The sequence below is a fragment of the Budorcas taxicolor genome, chromosome X (genome assembly GCF_023091745.1).
Source record: "Budorcas taxicolor isolate Tak-1 chromosome X, Takin1.1, whole genome shotgun sequence".
Classification (NCBI taxonomy): domain Eukaryota; kingdom Metazoa; phylum Chordata; class Mammalia; order Artiodactyla; family Bovidae; genus Budorcas; species Budorcas taxicolor.
In genome coordinates this window covers 35,154,455-35,174,487 of record NC_068935.1, presented here as the reverse complement: position 1 = coordinate 35,174,487, position 20,033 = coordinate 35,154,455, and the positions used below count along the sequence as shown (strand labels likewise).

The following is a 20,033-nucleotide window of genomic DNA, read 5'->3' as shown; positions in this document are numbered from 1 at the left end:
CTATCATATAAGATATTAATACTTCTAGGTTAGGTTAAGTTTTTAAACATTGAAAGCCCTCCTGTGCCTTTGATTGTGCTAATGAATACAAGTGCATGCTCTGTTAGCATTATTTGGAAATGTGAGATTATACTCGTGAAAGGAAAAAAAGTGTTTTACGGATTTGGGAAAACACAGAACATAATTCTGAAAGCTAATTGATACTTAAGAGTGTGAAAGATTTTTCTTGTAATTCTGAAGCTCTGAATCAATTTTCTCTTAACTCTAAAGCTCTGAATTGAAAATATATGGAAGTAAATAAGTCATCCAAGATTTGAAATGCTTAGTTGATTATTTCAAGTGAGCCTTGTTTCCCTCAAAAAAATTTAGCAAGAAGACAAGTTTTTTGCCAAGCTATTTTACTCAAATTTTTGTGTTCTTTGATCAGGCAGTAGATAACATGAGTTAATTTTCAGATGCTAAAGACCAAGATAATGAAGCATTGTTCTTTTTTTGATATGAATATATATGTTATTTAATAGATAAGTAATATAATAAAATGGGCTTCCCTGGTGGCTAAGAGGATAAAGCGTCTGCCTCCAATGTGGGAGACCCGGGTTCGATCCCTGGGTCAGAAAGATCTCCTGGAGAAGGAAATGGTAACCCACTCCAGTATTCTTGCCTGGAGAATCCCATGGACGGAGAAGCCTGGTAGGCTACAGTCCATGGGGTTGCAAAGAGTCAGACACGACTGAGGAACTTCACTATACTCACTAATGTAATAAACTACTTAAAAGATTGCATACATTTATACAATAGAAATATGTGACCATCTGAAAAAATTAGTCAACCAGCTAAACATTAGCAGTGACGTTAACAACAATGTACAAATATTCCAGGTGTCAAGGGAGTTTAGCTACTTTTTATGCAACAGCTTTTAGTTTTTCTATGTGGATACTTTTCATTTAGTGAAATAAAAAATTGCATGAAAATATCAAAACTCTGGAGAAACCTACATTTGTGTTTGTACCAACTTTTACATGTTCTTTTGGTTGTTTTCTATTACAATTGCAAAGCAATGATGTGTTCTTTTCAGCTTCAAGAAAATCAAGATGAAATAGAAAATATGATGAATGCAATATTTAAGGGAGTGTTTGTACATAGATACCGGTAAGTCAGGACAGTTTTTTCTGTGTAATTCTTATTCTCTTCAAGTTTGGTTATTTAGTGGTTTAAGCAATATAAATTTAGTGGTAACAGTGTTAAGAGTAAGATCAGTGTTAGAATGTAAGGTCTTCCACTGATTGGGACATTCTAGGCAAGTACTTAACTGCTCTGAACTTTATTTTCTATCTGAAAAATGGGGGAATGTTGTGCTTAACTTGTAGATGCCCAGAAAATGGAAGCTACTACTGTTACTAGGAGTGAGGGTACAGAACACTTAATTGCTTTTGTATGTACTGTTAGCAGAGACTGTACATTTTGATTCCTGAATCTTTCCTCTTCGATTTGAATATCAGTGGGAAAATTTGAGTAGATTTAAGTGAGTTGTTGCCCTTATTTTGAATGAGCAGAGGAAAGAAATAGGTAGTCTTACCACCATTTCTGCGGTAACCTGTTCTTTAAATATTGGTGGCATTTTTCTTTAGCTTTGTCATTTCTTAATTTGGCAGTTACTAAATCAGGTTAATACTTCCTTTGTAATACCCTTTTGTCCATTCTTACCTTTTTATTTCTACTGTCACCATTACCTTAGTCTATTCCTTCATCATTCTAGAGATTACTGCAGTTGTCTTAAAATGTTCTTTTGTTGAGTCATTCCTCTACTCAAAAGCGTTGAATGACTTACCAGTACCTACATGATGAATTCAGAATAATTTAGTATGATGTTCAAATCCAAATTGAGCTTGGCCTCAATATTAGGTGTAACTAATTCTTACCTGTAAAATACGCTATAACCAGACTAAAGTTCCGACTGTCTTCTGAATACACCATGCCCAGCAGGTGTGAATAAAGGCTGGGGTATGACATGATTGAGAAGGTGGGAGTTGGATTTTGTTTGTAGGTTTATTTAACTTTAAATATTTATTTGGTGATAATTGTACTTCGACAACTAGACTGTAAGCTTTTGGCATTTAGGGGCCATGCTTCAATTCTTCTTGTAAACCCCCAGTAATACTTAAGGTAGTGGTATGTTCATAGTAGGTACCAAGTATTGGTGTTGCATAAAGAATCCACAAGTCCTGTGGTATACTGACACTAATATGCCTCATTTTCTTTCTTCCATGCAGTGATGCAATAGCTGAAATCCGAGCTATTTGCATTGAAGAAATTGGCATTTGGATGAAAATGTATAGTGATGCCTTTCTTAATGACAGTTATTTAAAATATGTTGGTTGGACTATGCATGATAAGGTAAGATATATATAGTGCTTTTCTTTCTACACATAAGCATAGCTATGTGCTACTCTCATTCATAGTGAATTATCTGCATATACGTGTAACTGGGAGCACATTCCTGTAGGCTTCTCTCCTTTATTCTTTTCTATCTGTTCATGAAAATATGGTCTCTATCACATAAAGTACCCTGGATTTTTGAATCTTGGGCACTGATTTAGCCTTTGATCATGAAACAATTTTTGTACTGAAACAACAGGATCATGTAGGTGATGGTGGTAGTGGTAAGACATTTCTTAAGAATAGTGAGAAGAATTCTTACTCTGTTAATATATAAGTGCTACATATATACATATACTTAAATTTCTTTAATTTTGATTCTCTTGATAAACATGTATCTTAGCCAGATTATAAATTGCCACTTGGCCTCTGACCTTTTTAATTTTTTTTAATTAATCTGCCTTTCCCTTAGGCTGTCTCTTCACCTAGCCTTGATCTTTGTATATATCCCTTACCAATATTATTTTCTATAAAGGAAAACTTACTGTGAAATATGCTACTGTCATCTTTCACAATAACATTGCTCTGAACAAATTTTCAAAATAATTTCATTTGACCTATAGTAATAGTAATCCAGAGGTATTTAGTCTTAAACGTATGTATTGATTCCTATTTTTGCATTGTCAAGGATGAGAGTTTCTGAAGAAATACCATAGTATAGAACATATTTAAAGTAGAAGATGTGGTAGAAGATATCTTGTGTGCTCAGGTTGAAAATATGCAAAGTTTTAATGCATTTTCTCCTCTCATTTAATTCAGCAAGGTGAGGTAAGACTCAAATGTCTCACTGCTCTACAAGGGCTTTATTATAACAAGGAACTTAATTCCAAACTGGAGCTATTTACCAGTCGGTTCAAGGTTAGTATTACTCTAAGTATTTAACATTTACCTGTTGTTTGCAAGTATTTTTCTCTTGGTTTCCCTTTAAGAATATTTTCTTTTTTTCGCCCTTAGGATAGAATTGTTTCTATGACCCTTGACAAAGAATATGATGTTGCAGTACAAGCAATAAAATTACTCACTCTTGTTTTACAGTAAGTATGTATTTACTGCATATTGCTAATGTCTACATATCTTAAAAATACAGTAGCATACTTGGTTTAAATTTATCTATGTCTAAATTTCAATAACTTGGAGTTTTACAGCAAGAAGTTTAGTTTTCTCATGTAAAGTTGAGAAGATAGGAAGAGAGGACCATTGAACTAGAACATTCTAACTGAGCTGGGAATTCATGTGTTTTCATTCTTGACTAGTTTTCTTTCAATTTTACTGTCTTTAGATGCTCTTGAAATTAAGTCAAACACTCAAGTGTGTTAAATATGTGTATTGTATTTTGTCACACTTTTAGAAATTAGTATTTACTGAAACTTCTCTGTAAACAATCTGAATTTAAAACATATTATGTTAAAATGTAGGATTGATGCAATTCACTTTTCCCCTTTTTAAAAAGATTGTGGTGATATATGTAATGTAAGATTTACCATTTAAACATATTTCAGTGTACAGATCAGTGGAATTAAGTACATTCATATTGTTGTGCAGCCATCATCACCATTATCCATCTCCAGAGTGTTTTTATCATTTCATACTGATCCTCTGTAAAGGACTGCACAGTATGATTTTGCATCATATTGTCTACTTTTCATCTCTGAATTTGACTGTTTTGGGTACCTCATATATGTGAAAGTATGTAATATTTGGCCTTTCATATCAGGCGTGTTTCACTTAGCATGATGTCTTCAGGGTTCATCCATGTTGTTATGTATCAGAATTTCATTCCTTTTGACACTCAGTATACCACATTTTATATATTCATCCATCGGTGGACATTTAGGTTGTTAACATGATCCAGATAGTTGCTAAGGGCTTTTTATTTATTTTTTAATTTTATACTGGGGTATAGCCGTTTAACGAATGATACTGTGATAGTTTCAGGTGAACAGGGAAGGGATTCAGCCATACATATACATGTATCCTTTCTCCCCCCCTTCCCATCCAGGCTGCCACATAACACTGAGCAGAGTTCCCTCTGCTATATAGTAGGTCTTTGTTGGTTATCCATTTTAAATACAGAAGTGTGTACATGTTTATCGTGAATTGCCTGTCACAAAGGGCCTTTTAACAACATTCTAATTCTGATACTCATATGAGAAAGTCATCGTGTAAGAGTAGCCAGCAAAATTCTGATAGAAACTAATGAGAGATGACTGCCTGCTATGATTTTAAGTCAAAATTATAAAACAACATTGACTTTATTATTATTACTAATTTTTAAAAATTGAAGTATAATTGATTTATTGTGTTAGTTTTAGGTGTACAGCAAAGTGATTCAGTTATACATTTATGTAGTAGGTCCTTGCTGGTTATCTGCTTTATACATATCAGTGTGTATGTGTTAATCCCAAAATCCTATTTTATGTCTCCCTCTCCTCACCCTAGTAACTTTTAAGTTTTGGTACTGGTGTGTAAACAGACAGAAATGAGTGACACAGAATAAAGAACAGAGACAAACTTAAATGTATCTAGGAACCTAGTGTAGGGTAAGGGTGGTTTTATATCAAAATAAATGATGTTATGACACTTAGGTTCTATTTGGGGGAAAATTAAATTGGATTCATATTTCATTCCTTATACAGAAATAATTTCAGGATGGATGAAATGTCTAAATGTAAATAAATGAAATCATTAAAGTGTTAGATGAAAACTGAGAAGATTAAATATTTTAATTTTATATGTAAACTGGCAGTGTCTTTCTGAGAATGGCATAAAACCTAGACATTAAAAAAAATTACTGAATTTTAACTACATAAAAAACTACAAATATGTATATGCCATAATGTAAACTCAGAAAACAAATGACAGACTGGGCAGAAAATTTGCACTGTAGGAGTCACTTTCAATAAATCAGTAAAAAGAACAGCAACCCAGTAGTAAAAGAGTCAAAAGTTAGGAACCATGTCACTGACAGAAATAAAAAATTAAACATGCAAAAAGATGTTTGGTCATACTCAGAGACATGTATATTAAAATGAGACTTTTTTTTAACCTACTTTTTTACAAAGATTAATGTGTTTGGTAATACATTCATTGCAGAAGGCTGTGCAGAAACAAACCCATAAACTATTGATGGGGCTATAAACTAGGATAGCCTCTTTGGAGAAAAGTGTGAAAGTGAAGTCGCTCAATTGTTCGGACTCCTTGCGACCCCATGGACTGTAGCCTACCAGGCTCCTCCGTCCATGGAATTTTCCAGGCAAGAGTACTGGAGTGGGTTGTCATTTCCTTCTCCAGGGGATTTTCCTGACACAGGGATTGAACCCAGGTCTTCCACATTGCAGGCAGACGCTTTATCATCTGAGCCACCTGGGAAGCCCTGGTGAAAAAAGCTTGGTGGTATCCAAAATTTAAAATGTTCTCATTGTCTAACATAGTACTGTTTGTAATAGAATATTGGAAATATTCTAGATGATTATCAATAGAGGAAGAATTAAGTTAATATATGACAGCTAATACAAGCTCCTTATAGGGGTTATCTTATTTAATGCAGCAGTCCTGTGTGAGGAGTGTGGTTGTCAACCCCATTTATATGAAATGGACTACATTACAGTTATTTAAAAGAAGGTAGCTCTACCTCCTAATTTAAATTTGTAGGTTGAGATTAACCCTGTTACATATAAAATAGATAATCCAAAAGGACCTACTGTATAGTACAGGGAACTTTGCTCAGTACTTGGTAATAACCTTTATGGGAAAAAGAATCTGAAAAAGAATAAGTATGTGTGTATGTATAACTAAATCATGTTGCTGCACACTTGAAACTAATGTAACATACATAGTAAATCAATTATATTCCAATATGAAATAAAAATTAGAAGTCAGAAAAAAAAAGAAGGTAGCTCTATATATGCACTGACGTTTTCTGAGAATTCACTTAACGGGGGGGATTTTGAGCAGTCTTAACCATTGCATTTTTCTTTGGGTTTAAAAATTATGAATTATTATATATGTATATGTTATAAAACTGTCCTGAATTAAATAAGAAAATAGTAGTACTCTACTTAATTTCTATAGCTTCTCCCCTCTTCCTCTGTAATACCATGTGGACACTTTTTTTTGTTGATTCAGCCATGTATATACCTAATAACTGAAACTTTCAGGAACATTCCTTATGGCTTAAAATTAGTGAACTACCTCAAATTTGCTGTAGTTTGATATGATTCAGTATGTGTGTGTATTTATTTATATGTAGTTATAAAGTGGCAAAAAGCATATTAGGGGGAAAGAGATGCCAGAGGCCACAACTTCAAACACAGGGTCTTGGTTTGGAAAACCCAGCAAGGTTTACCCTGGTTCTGTGGTTGATGGGCCTAATAATGACTTTGATTTACCAAGATTTGTTATGTTTACTTTCTTCTCTTAAAGTAAGATCAATAAAACAAGCACTATATTTTAGTGAGTTTTTTTTAATGATAAATTGTAATTAAACATCTTTGGCACTTAAATTTTATTATTTGGAAAACTTCTTTTGCATTGTTTTATATGATGTTTAGTGCATGGTGAATGAAATATTATTCTTCATCATTGTGAGGTAACTGGAGTATTAGTATATTTTAACGTTGCAAAATTGTATCCTTAATATTACCATGAAATACATGTGACGTGTTTTCTTTGATTATTAACTAAGCTCCAAGTGGTTCAAATGGTAAAGAATCTGCCTGCCAATGTAGGAGACAGAGGCACAACACTCCAGTTCGATTGCTGGGTGGGGAAGATCCCCTGGAGAAGGGCTTGGCAACCCACTCTAGTATTCTCGCCTGGAGAATCCCATGGACAGAGGAGCCTGGCAGGCTACAGTCAATGAGATTTCAGAGTGGAACACGACTGAGGACACACGCACACACTGAGTGTGCCACTACTTTATTTTCTGTGTTAGTTTATATTATTTTGTCTTCATTTCCCTTTAGCACACTTGTCACGTGGTTATTTCTCTTACTATGTATTTCTTTATGCCCGATATTCACTCTAATTTTAGGTCTGATCTTGGGTGTTCACAAAATACTCAGCTTTTTTGTCAGAGGATGCTTTTACTAATAGATGATAATCAAGTGCTTTTACTAATAGATGATAATCAAGTAAGATTGATTTCTTCTTGAAACAACTTAATGACCTTTTTTTTAAAACAAGTTTAAAAGTGAAAATACTATTTTTTAATGTATGAGTATGAATTTTTGTACCAGTAAACTTAAATTACAGCATTGTTTTGAAAACTGCTAATGCTTATTTGTTTTCAGGAGTAGTGAAGAAGTTCTTACTGCAGAAGATTGTGAAAATGTCTATCATCTGGTTTATTCAGCTCATCGGCCAGTAGCAGTAGCAGCTGGAGAATTTCTGTACAAAAAGTAAATCTGCATTTCTGTTGTTCATTTTCTAAAGTCACTTTAATGGCAGTAATTTATTGTGTTATAAAATATATATATATATGACTTATTAATAATTTATTCAGTATAGGTCTTAAGCCTATTTTTATGTATTTTAAAGTATTTTTGAATATAATAAAAGTACTTTGATAACAGTTTGATATAAGAACCACAAGAATCCTTTACTCTCTTCACATTTATATTGCTGTTTAACACTTCAGATTAGGTAGTAGCAGTGTGAATATCTGATCACCGAAAATATTCAGCAGATATCATGTAGTGGTTTTAAAGAAAACGGAAACATGTAGACTAAACTATATTTTTGTAAGATTTTATTAAAATGCTCATTTGAGGTGACACGTTTATTAAGAGTACATGATACAAAGTATTTATGCTACAATTTTTTATTCATTGTTATCCAGTGATAACTTTTTTGTTGTTTATAAGAATGACCATGATATCCATAGAAAAAGGCCACTAAGTTCAGACTTGGGATAATTGTACAGGAGGGATAGGAGGAAAAGATATGTCATTTTTAAGGAGAAAAATATTTATAATATATTTATGTGCATAAATGTTATAGGTTAGTTGTTGTGATACTTTTGTAAAAAGAAATGATTACATAACATGCAGTAAGATTTTCAAAAAGAAATCATTCAGAAACATTTAGAAGTACCATCAGTGTGAAATGGAAAAGGATTACTTGGGTATAGAGTTGGACAGTACTGTACCTACCCAGCTCCGATTTATTCCTCTGTTAGTTGCTTAAAGATGGAATCCAGACAGGTTTTTTAAATTTCTTAATTAAGAAATTTTTGTTTTGTTTTAAAAGTATTTTGCATTGATCTTAGGCTCTTCAGTCGTCGAGATCCAGAGGAGGATGGAATGATGAAAAGAAGGGGACGACAGGGTCCAAATGCCAACCTTGTTAAAACATTGGTTTTTTTCTTTCTGGAAAGTGAGGTTAGTTGATGTTGTTCATTTTATACTTCCGTTCAAAACAATTCGGAGATGAGGTTAAAATGATGTAAATCTTAAAATCTTCCAAATATCACAGTAAGTGTTGAATAACATAGAGTTCTACCAATTTATGTTAGTAAGATACTCAAATAATATGATTTATATGTAATGCTAAGAGCATAAATTTTGGAGCTAGAAAGACCTGATTACCAATTTGACTTCTGTACTTCATATTTATATAACTTTGATTCAGTTACTTGACCTTTCTTAAGCCCATTTTCCTTCTAAATGTGTGGATAACAATTTCTTAGATAACACTGAGATAACCCATATAAAACTGTTAGCACAGATCTAACATTTTGTTAGTTTTCAATATTTGGTACCTGTGATGATGATTGTTGTTGTTTTCTAGTATAGAGAAATACAGTTGGTTTTTGCATATTGACCTCTTACTGCAGTTTTGCTACATTCACTTTTAAAGTAAGTTTTTATTAAAATTCTTAGGATTTTCTGTAATATGCAATCAAGTCATTTTCAAGTAGGGATAATTTTACTTTTTCCTTTCCTACATTCTTGCCATTTGTTTCCCCAGCCTTATTGTAATGGCTAGGATATTCAGTAGAATGTTGAATAGAAGTGGTGAGAGGATAGATTTGGATTGTTCCTGATCTTAAGGGAAAAGCATCCAGTATTTCAGCATTAATTATGTTGTTAGTTACAGGTGTTGTGTAGCTGCTTATTATATTGAGGATGTTTCCTCCTGTCCCTTCTTTTGCTGAGAAGTTGTTTAAAAATTTTATTGAAACATAATTGATTCAGCAAAGTGAATCAATTTATATACACTGACACACATACATACTTTTCACTTTTTTTCGTTATGGTTTATCAAAGGTTATTAAATATACTTCCCTGTGCTGTACTAAAACCTTCTTTTTTACCCCTCTTATATATAATGGCTTACATCTGCTAATCCCAAGCACCAAGTTCTTTTCTTCCCCACCTCTTCTCTGCCTTGGCAACCACAAGTCTATTCTTTATGTCTGTAAGTCTGTTTTTGTTTTGTTGATAAGTTTGTATCATATTTTAGATTCTACATATAAGTGATACCGTGTAGTATTTGTCTTTTTCTTTCTGACTTTGCTTAGTATGCTAATCTCTAGGTCCATCCATGTTGTTGCAAATGGCATTATTTTATTATCTTAACAACTGAACTGCTAGGGAAGTCCCTATACCCTTCCATTCATGTGTTGATGGACATTTAATTTGTTTCCATATCTTGCCAATTGAAAATAGTGCTGCTATGAACATAGGGGTGCATGCATCTTTTCAAATTATAGTTTTCTCTGGATATATGCCCAGGAGTGGGATTGCTGAATTATATGGCAACTCTATTTTTAGTTTTTTGAGGAACCTCCATACTGTTTTCCATATTGACTGCACCAATTTACATTTTTACCAACAGTGTAGGAGGGTTCCCTTTTCTCCACATCCTTTTCAGCCTTTTATTATTTATAGACATGGCCATTCTGACCAGTGTGAGGTGGTACCTCATTGTAGTTTTGATTTGCATTTCTCAAATAATTAGCAATGATAAGCTTCTTTTTATGTGCCTGTTGGCCATCTGTATGTTTTTGGAGAAATGTCTGTTTAGGTCTTCTGTCCTTTTTTTGATTAGATTGTTTGTTTTATTGATATTGAGTTGTATGAGTTGTTTGTATATTCTGTCAATTAAGCCCTTGTCCATCACATTGTTTGCAAATGTTTTCTCCTGGTCATTAGGTTATTTTTTTCATTTTGTTTATGCTTTCCTTTGCTGTGTAAAAGCTTATAAGTTTGAGTAGGTTGCATTTGTTTGTTTTTATTTCTTTTGCCTTGAGAGGTTGACCTAAGATTGCTATGATTTATGTCAGAGAATGTTTTCTTCTGGGAATTTTATGTTGTCCTGTCTTATATTTAAGTCTTTGAGCCATTTTGAGTTTATTTCTGTGTGTGGTAAGAGGGTGTCTTCTAGCTTCTTTGGTTTACTTGAGGCTGTCCAGCTTTCCCAACACCACTTGCTGAAGAGACTGTCTTTTTTCCATTGTATATTCAATTCTCATTTGTCAAAGATTGATTGTCCATAAGTGTGTGGGTGCTGAGAAGTTTTATCATGAGTGGATGTTGACTTCTGTCCAGTGCTTTTTCTTTATCCTTTATTGTATCTTTCATTACATTAATGTGGTGAATTATATTGATTGATTTTTTGAATGTTGACTCAACCTTGCATTCCTAGGATAACCTAACTTCTACTTAGTTGTGATCTGTTATCCTTTTTACATATTGTTGGTTTCAGTTTACTGATTTTTTTGAGAATGTTTTCTCCATGTTCATGCAATGTGTTGGTATGTGTGTGTATTTTAAAGTTTAATGTCTTTGATGGGTTTTGGTATCATGGTAATGTTTGTCTCCTAAAATGTGTTGGATAGCTGTAGGGCCCTTTAAAGCTTCACACACTGAAGAGAAATGATTTACTTATATAGTGAATTGATAAAGTGAAAGTGAAGTCACTCAGTTGTGTCCGACTTTGCGATCCCATGGTCTGTAGCCTATCAGGCTCCTCCATCCATGGGATTTTCCAGGCAAGAGTACTGGAGTTGATTGCCATTTCTTTCTCCCGGGGATCTTCCCTACCCAGGGATTGAACCCAGGTCTCCGGCATTGTAGGCAGATGCTTTTACCATCTGAGCCACCAGGGAAGTCAGTGAATTGATAAGTAATCATGTATTTTATGCTTTACATAATCATTACCACTCCCATTATGTTACAATATATTTGTAGTATATTTTATAACTGAGAGTAGTTCACTTATGTAATACAGTTGCCAGCCCCCCATCTGTGCACAGATTCAGCTAGCAGGGGATTCAACCAATAGTGGATTGAAAATATTTTTTTTTTAATTCCAGAAGTTTGAAAAAGCCAAACTTGAATTTGCCATGTACTGTCAACTATTCACATAGTATTTGCATTGTATTACGTATTATAAGTTATCTAGAGTTGATTTAAAGTATATGAAAGGATGAGAATAGGTTATGTGTAAATACTATACCATTTTATATCATTGGGTTTCCTTTGTGGCTCAGCTGGTAAAGAATGCGCCTGCAATGTGGGAGACCTGGGTTTGATCCTTGGGTTGGGAAGATCCCCTGGAGAAGGGAAAGGTTACCCACTGCAGTATTCTGGCCTGGAGAATTCTGGCCTGTCTGCAAAGAGGCGGGTACGACTGAGTGACTTTCACTTTCACTTCACTTTATACCATTAACTTGAGCATCCTTGGAAAATCTATGAGTGGTCTTGGAACTAGTCCCCCTCAGATACTAAGTTCTGTGGAACTGTACATATCATTATTTTATCATTGGCTCAGTCACATACTTGGAAATGTAAAAGACAACAATTTTGTGAAACAGGCAACATAGAAAATAATACAACTAGCAGTTATTAGTAAGGTCACAAGCAAGAATTTAAGTCAGGAACTTTCATTCGGTATAGCTCAGTGTACCCGAGGTCATCTAACTTAGTTAAATGGTTATATCCAGGTGTTAATCCCCTGGTTGTACATCATGGAGCATTTAATCTTTATCTGAAGCTTGACTGCTGATACAAGCATTAGAAACAAAATTAGAGTGTTCTTTTAACAACTTAATTAAATTTTTAGTAATATAACAACAAGGAACTATCTCAGAAGTGAGGAACAAAACTAAGATTTAATGTTCAGTGAAACATAAACATTTTTCATTGTGAGGACATTAACCTTGCAGCCAGGGAATGCTTTATCCCATCAAATAAAAATGACGTTTGTCAGGGAGCCTGGAAAAGCCAAGTGGCAGTCTTGGATTTCCCATAGCCCTGACTGTTTGATTTACAGCTGTTGCTTACCCATTTTAAATTCCCCAATTTAGGAGTAGACTATTTGCCATGTTTTAAGGGCATCAGGATAGCGGTAGTTTGACAGGAAGGGGTTAATTTTGTAGAAGCAGAAGAAGCTTTATCTACATGTACCATAATCTTCATAGAGAATGCTTACTTACTTTACCAAAATAACAAAAGACTTTAAAAACAAATATAAATCACTTAAAGGCAAAGAAATTCACAATCTCTTGTCAAAAGCCATATTCTAAGAAAACTTTGTTCTCTTAACAAAGAGAGAAAACCAGATACCAGTTTGGTACCAGCTTCAGTTCAGTTCAGTTGCTTAGTCGTGTCCGACTCTTTGCGACCGCATGAATCACAGCACGCCAGGCCTCCCTGTCCATCACCAACTCCCGGAGTTCACTCAGACTCACGTCCATTGAGTCAGTGATGCCATCCAGCTGTCTCATCCTCTGTCGTCCCCTTCTCCTCCTGCCCCCAATCCCTCCCAGCATCAGAGTCTTTTCCAATGAGCCAACTCTTCGCATGAGGTGGCCAAAGTACTAGAGTTTCAGCTTTAGCATCATTCCTTCCAAAGAAATCCCAGGGTTGATCTCCTTTAGAATGGTACCAGCTTACTGTTAATAACAAAATTTGTTTATCTGGTTAATATTAGAAAAGTCTTTTCCATAAATTTGGAAGAAGTAGCAGTATTCTTTCAAAGGCATTGGGGTGAAACCATTGAAGGCATGTTTAAAATCTGATTGTATTACAGTTGACAAAGCAATCTGGTCATTGGTGTGATGTGTAACACTTAAATATGATAACTAAAATTGTAATTGACAACATTTTATCAGGACATATCATATCTTTATGAATTCCACATAATTTCAGAATATCTATAGTAGTAATATCAACCATATAGTATAACCTGAGAAGATTTATCACGCCTCCAACAGTATTTCCCATGTAATTTAACATGTCAAATGAACCCAGGTATTTTAATACCTCTCTTTGGGATGTCTCAGGGGCCCTCTGAAGCATCCTAAAGCCAGCTAGAGGTCAAAAGAACTTCATTAGAATTTAATTTTACTAAGTTTTGCCAAAAATATCAACAGGATTTATAACCGTTAAATAGTATATAGGTCATTGGTAAACAACCAAAGTTAGCACAAGATTAGCCAAAAGTTAACAAAAGATTTCAAAGGTAAACATAGAACAGATTACTCCAGAGGTAAAGAAACTTAAAATCCATTATCAAAGGCAGTTCAACATCTCAAGAAAACTTGTATTATATGCAAAACTCTTTTCTTGGGGTCCACTTTTCATAAAGCCTCTCTCTCTCTTTTTCTTAATTACTTTGTTTTTTTAGAAACAGCCACCTGTAAGTCAGACCTACTTTCTTTTTTCTTAATAAAATGTCATTTCATTTCTCATACCTTTTTTCTTTCTTTCTTTTTTTTAACCTATTTTCCCTAACTGACCATGAACTGCCCTTAATATTAGCATTCTGTATATTGGTGAACATAAGTACCAGTTTTAATTTCTGAAAGCATTTGCTTTCTTATAGACAACATCTCAGGATGGCACCAAACATATTCATTAACGGTCCAAAATCTCTTTAGTTTCTCTGTAAGAGAAAGTTAGTGTTCAGTAATTAATGTTTCAAAATTTTATTTTATTTGGAAATGAAATGAATTTTGGAAAAATTTCAATAAATGTTTATCACTTAGTTTAGCACAAGCATAGAAATTCAAGTTACCCCTGTCTGGAGAGACTATTTTAGATAGCCGTTCCTTAAGTATAATTAGTTTTAATAGAGTTTATCTAAAAGCTCTTGTTCCATTTCTGTTTTTCATTTTTTTTAAAAAAAGTTTCTTCACTTGACTTACTTTCCTTGTTGACAAATTTAGCTTGCATTAAACCTAGGCACAATAAAAGTATTACACAATGTTGATGACTCAGACGTGTCTTAATTAGATTTGCAAACAAGCATTAATACTAGATATTTAATATTGAATATGTCGCAGTTCACATGAAGCTGAAATTCATTTAGGTTAATTTCTCTTGTAATTGATTTGTAAGCACTTACTTTTCTTTAAGCCAGTTGAATTAGAGCTCATTTACAAACTAACCTCATATTATCCAAAAACAAAGACACACACTGAGACATAGATAAATCCAGATAGACAGACAGAGGATCTCATAGTTTTCCACTTGAGATTTAAAATGTCTCTTTGACTCTTTTCTCTCTTTCCCTTTATTTATTTATTTTTTAATCTTGGCTTGAAATTTCCATTTGCCCAAAGCGGAGGTCTCAGGCAAATTGGGCTCTGTATTTCAAGGACATGGCGTAGGTTGTGTGCCATCCTAAATTGCTTCAGTCCTCTCAAACTCTTCGTGACCCCATGGACTGTAGCCTACCAGGGCTCCAGTTGTAAGTTAAATTCCTCTGCCCAGGGGAATCCTTGAGGGGATCTTCCAAACCCAGGAATTGAACCCATGTCTCTTGCAGCTCCTGCATTAGCAGACAGATTCTTTACCACTAGTACCATCTGGAAAGCCCGGGCAAGGGTTAACTTCAAGCTTTTTCCTAGGCAGGCCTTTGTAAAAAGCTAGCTGTTTTTAATTGCATATGTAAAAAGAACTGGTTTTGCAGTTTCAAAGGAAAAAAAAAATGTTTTAACCAGTTTTCTCCAGAGTCTAAAGAATACCATGGCCATCCTGTGCCAAAAAAGTCATCTTGCCTTTCTGTTCAGTTCAGTTGAGTCCAACTGTTCGTGACCCCATGGACTACAGCACTCCAGGCCTCCCTGTCCATCACCAACTCCCCAAGTTTACTCAAACTCATGTCCATTGAGTCGGTGATGCCATCCAACCATCTCATCCTCTGTCGTCTGCTTCTCCTGCCCTCAATCTTTCCCAGCATCAGGGTTTTTTCTAGTGAGTCAGTTCTTCACATCAGGTGGCCAAAGTATTGGAGTTTCAGCTTCAGCACCAATCCTTCCAATGAATATTAAGGACTGATTTCCTTTAGGATGAATTGGTTGGATCTCCTTGAAGTACAAGGAATTCTCAAGAGTCTTCTCCATCACCACAATTCAAAAGCATCAATACTTTGGCATTCAGCTTTCTTTATAGTCCAACTCTCACATCCATACATGGCCACTGGAAAAACCATAGCCTTGACTAGACGGACTTTGTTGGCAAAGTAATGTCTCTGCTTTTGAATATGCTATCTAGGTTGGTCATAACTTTCCTTTCAAGGAGTAAGCGTCTTTTAATTTCATGGCTGCAGTCACCATCTGCAGTGATTTTTGAGCTCAAAAAAGTAAAAAAATAAAGTCTGACACTGTTTCCACTGTTTCCCCATCTATTTCCCATGAAGTGATGGGACCAGATGCCATGATCTTCGTTTTCTGAATGTTGAGCTTTAAGCCAACTTTTTCACTCTCCTCTTTCACTTTTATCAAGAGGCTCTTATAGTTCTTCGCTTTCTGCCATAAGGGTGGTGTCATCTGCATATCTGAGGTTATTGATATTTCTCCCGGCAATCTTTTGTTTCTGTAGCCATAGTTTTATAGCTAAAATATTGACCAAGTAGTGCTCAAGTTGACTCTGGACAGGGCAGGAAAAAAAAATTGCTAACGTGCAGAAGGAGTGGAAGAAGTTGGGCTTCCCCTCCCCCCACTGCTAGATAGGAAAAGTTACAAGGGGATTAGCTGGTGGAGAGGGAGACAGAGGCAGATGGAGGGGTGTAAGGCAGCAACAGGGCAAAGAAAGGAGAAAGGGGAGTGGGGGACACTGGGAGAGCCGACTTAGTGATTTATTTGATCAACTAAAATATAATTTTGGCATTGTAACATGGACAGTCGTCCTCAAAAATCACATAATTCTTTTTCCAATTATGTCTTAACTTCTCGTTAGACAATTTTAAGTTAAATTCATGTACCTTACGCTAGGGAGAGGACCATCCAGCCTTTCACCTAGTGCGGCACATTCTTAACCATTCTCAATCAGCACAAGCCGCAAAATTTAAGGTTCCAATTCTCACACAGTTCAGTGAATCCCATTCACCAGCTAACGAGCAATAAGGTGAATCTTCCAACCTAGGAATAAAAACTTCATCAACCTTAATCTCTTTTTTCCCTTAAAGAGAGGCATTTTGTCTCACAAATCCTGCTAACAGCGCCAATTAATGTTTTGCAGAAAGTTTACACTTTCATTTCAGGTTCAAAGGATTTGTTAACAAAATAAGTCACTTGTTATGTACAAATAAATAATACAGATATTTATGAAAGAATTACCTAGCTTACTTTCAATATACTAACATTAAAAAAAAGAGAAATAGAGCAGAAAGTACATCACCAAATTGGGTTTTGACCAACATTCAGACTTAAATAGTGCTTGAAAGTCCCGTGTCATAGCGCATCTGGAGGCCCAATTGGGAAAGGGTCCCAGGGAGTGCGTCCACTCCGTGGCTGAGACCTCACACGGGATGACTGTTTTGAGTCAGGTAATAACTAAATGCATGCATATAATCTCTTCAAAAACAATTTTCATATTAATGATTATCATGAGAAATGGTAATACCTAACAGTGTTTACTTACACTTAGCAAGCTAAGGCAATTCTTCTCTTTCGTTTCTTCCACTTGACATTAAAAAACATTGTTGTTTGAGTTTGTGTATGGTGCCAACAAAGCTTCCATTCTTTTGATTAAGGCTAGTATGGTATTTGCATTGGAGAAGGAAATGGCAACCCACTCTAGTATTCTTGCCTGGAGAATCCCAGGAACGGGGGAGCCTGGTGGGCTGCTGTCTGTGGGGTCGAACAGAGTCGGACACCACTGAAGCGACTTAGCAGTATGGTATTTGTCTAAGAGCACATTGTTCTTTTTAAATTTTAGTTACATGAGCATGCAGCATACCTTGTGGATAGCATGTGGGACTGTGCTACTGAGCTGCTCAAAGACTGGGAATGTATGAATAGCTTGTTGCTGGAGGAGCCACTTAGTGGAGAGGAAGGTAAGGATGTTTAATTATGGTATTTTTATTGTCTAGGTAATTTTGAAAATAGATTTTACTTATTCCAGTTTAGCATGAAAATAGATGATTCAAAGTCTTTGGGTAATTTTGTTTTCATATACATGAATATTAGAAAGGTATAGTTCCTGCCAATATTTGTGATGTTTTATTGCATTTTATTTTTTTGCATCTGTTCATATTTTCATTTCTCATATTGTGGACTGATGGTTTACAGATTTATAATGTTTAGTAAGTTTTAACTTGTTCTGATCCTTTTTGTGATATAGTAATAGGATTTTCTTTAGTACATTAGGTCAGATTCTGTCACAGGCACAAGAACTGTTATATAATGATTATAAATGGCATATAGAGAAAAAGATAGGTTAACTCTTTCTGATTATTTTTTTCCCAGCGCTAACAGACAGACAAGAGAGTGCTCTGATTGAAATAATGCTTTGTACCATTAGACAAGCTGCTGAATGTCATCCTCCTGTGGGGAGAGGGACAGGAAAAAGGGTACGCCAACATATTTTCAGTGTTCTAAATTATATGTCTCTTTTTTAACATCTTTTTTTAAGTTCTTATTTGTAGCTATATAATCAAATTTTTTAATCTTAAATTTTATTTTTTAGGTGATCTTTGCTTATAAATATGTTAGAAGTAAATTTTAAAGCATTAGCAGTTTGGGAAGTCTGCATTCCTTCTATAAGATACTTTATTAGTTTACTACAGTGATTGTCAGTCCCTGTAAAGATTGCTTGCTGTGCATCATTTTAGAATGGTGTATTTGTCCGTTTTGATTTATTTACAGATTTACTTTCTTTAAATAAAAGTAAGAGCATCATTCATTAAAATGGGGGAAATTTCTGTTTCCTGGGACTAAATTTTAATGCGTTGTTTCAAAGTTCGAATGTATTGTAGACCAACAGTTGCACAGGCTTTCAAACTTTGTGAAGCACAAAAATAATTTTTATATTGTGACCTAGTACACATCTATATATGTGTTTTTGTATATAAATGAAGCAGTTATATAAGTTACAATATTGCAACTTACATGATGCATTCAATTCTCTTTTTGTTTTTTTCTGTTGTTGTTGTTCTTTTTTAATTACTAGTAGTTAATTATATTGAATTCATAACCCATGGATCATGGCACAACTTACAGTTGACTGAAATCGTACTCACTTCCATGACTATATAAAATAATAAACTGTATTTTCTAGCTGCTTTTCTTTTCATCCAAAGTTAGGGTAGGTTAGTCTAATTTGGTATTGATTTTGTCTCTAGAACTATTCAAAGTTTTTTAAAAAGATAATGTGCAGGCTATTCTCTTTGTTACTTCTGGGTTTCAAGTTTTATAGTAGAAATTTTTGTATCCATCATTTAAAATGTCATTTTATTACTTACTTTGAATATTTAACCTCGGGCACCTAACAGTGTCAATGGGCTTATTAATAAATACTTGGAAACTTTGTTGTGTTTCCTTAGGTGCTTACAGCAAAGGAGAAGAAGACCCAGTTGGATGACAGGACAAAAATCACTGAACTTTTTGCTGTGGCCCTTCCTCAGTTATTAGCTAAGGTAAGTTTGTGTTGGTATCAAGAGTGTTGTTAAGAAATTACAGGTTTTGTTTGGAAATGCCATACAGAATTTTCTGCTTATCATAATATTTCCTTACCATTATTGTGATGTTTTTGACATGATTTTTTTTTTATTTCAAAGTACTCTATAGATGCTGAAAAGGTGACTAACTTGTTGCAGTTGCCGCAGTACTTTGATTTGGAAATATATACCACTGGACGATTAGAAAAGGTAGGGTGTTTCTGTGTGTAATAAACCTTGAAGAAAAATTGTTATATAGTTCATCCCATCATATTGCTTATTTATATTTTTTGAAATATGGTTTTTATAGCATTTAATATAAAGGAAGCCTATATATTGTATGCCTTACATATTTTAGATAAGTTGGATTTAGAGAATGGCATTAATGAGGTTTCCCTTTGATTCATGTTGATAGCAATACCCTCCTTCCTAGACATTATGTTACTATGTCACTGACCGTTTATGGAGATTGGTGTAACTGGATAAGAACAATTGCAAAATGAAACAGCTAACATTCATTGAATGCATTCACTGTGTTCCAGGAACATATATATTTATATGTATTAACATTTTACCAAAGCCCTGTGAGATAGATATTATTCCTGTTGAAGTAGGGGAAATAAGTTTGGGTGGGTTAGTGCATTTTTTGGCTAGAAAAACTTAAAATGTGTGTGCTACTGTTGTAAAATTACTGTATTTGAAGCTTT

At 34.5% G+C, this 20,033-nt stretch overlaps 1 protein-coding gene across 1 annotated transcript in view; it reads left to right on the top strand.

The window, feature by feature from the left end:
- The window catches only part of STAG2 (stromal antigen 2), a 127,791-nt gene that overhangs the window by 72,787 nt on the left and 34,971 nt on the right, over positions 1 to 20,033 (top strand). Inside the window, exons 10-19 of the mRNA XM_052662833.1 lie at positions 1,076 to 1,149; positions 2,271 to 2,394; positions 3,196 to 3,294; positions 3,391 to 3,470; positions 7,728 to 7,835; positions 8,705 to 8,816; positions 17,607 to 17,724; positions 18,137 to 18,240; positions 19,213 to 19,305; positions 19,447 to 19,536. Coding sequence (XP_052518793.1) covers positions 1,076 to 1,149; positions 2,271 to 2,394; positions 3,196 to 3,294; positions 3,391 to 3,470; positions 7,728 to 7,835; positions 8,705 to 8,816; positions 17,607 to 17,724; positions 18,137 to 18,240; positions 19,213 to 19,305; positions 19,447 to 19,536 — 1,002 coding nt within the window. The remainder of the gene's footprint in view (positions 1 to 1,075; positions 1,150 to 2,270; positions 2,395 to 3,195; positions 3,295 to 3,390; positions 3,471 to 7,727; positions 7,836 to 8,704; positions 8,817 to 17,606; positions 17,725 to 18,136; positions 18,241 to 19,212; positions 19,306 to 19,446; positions 19,537 to 20,033) is intronic.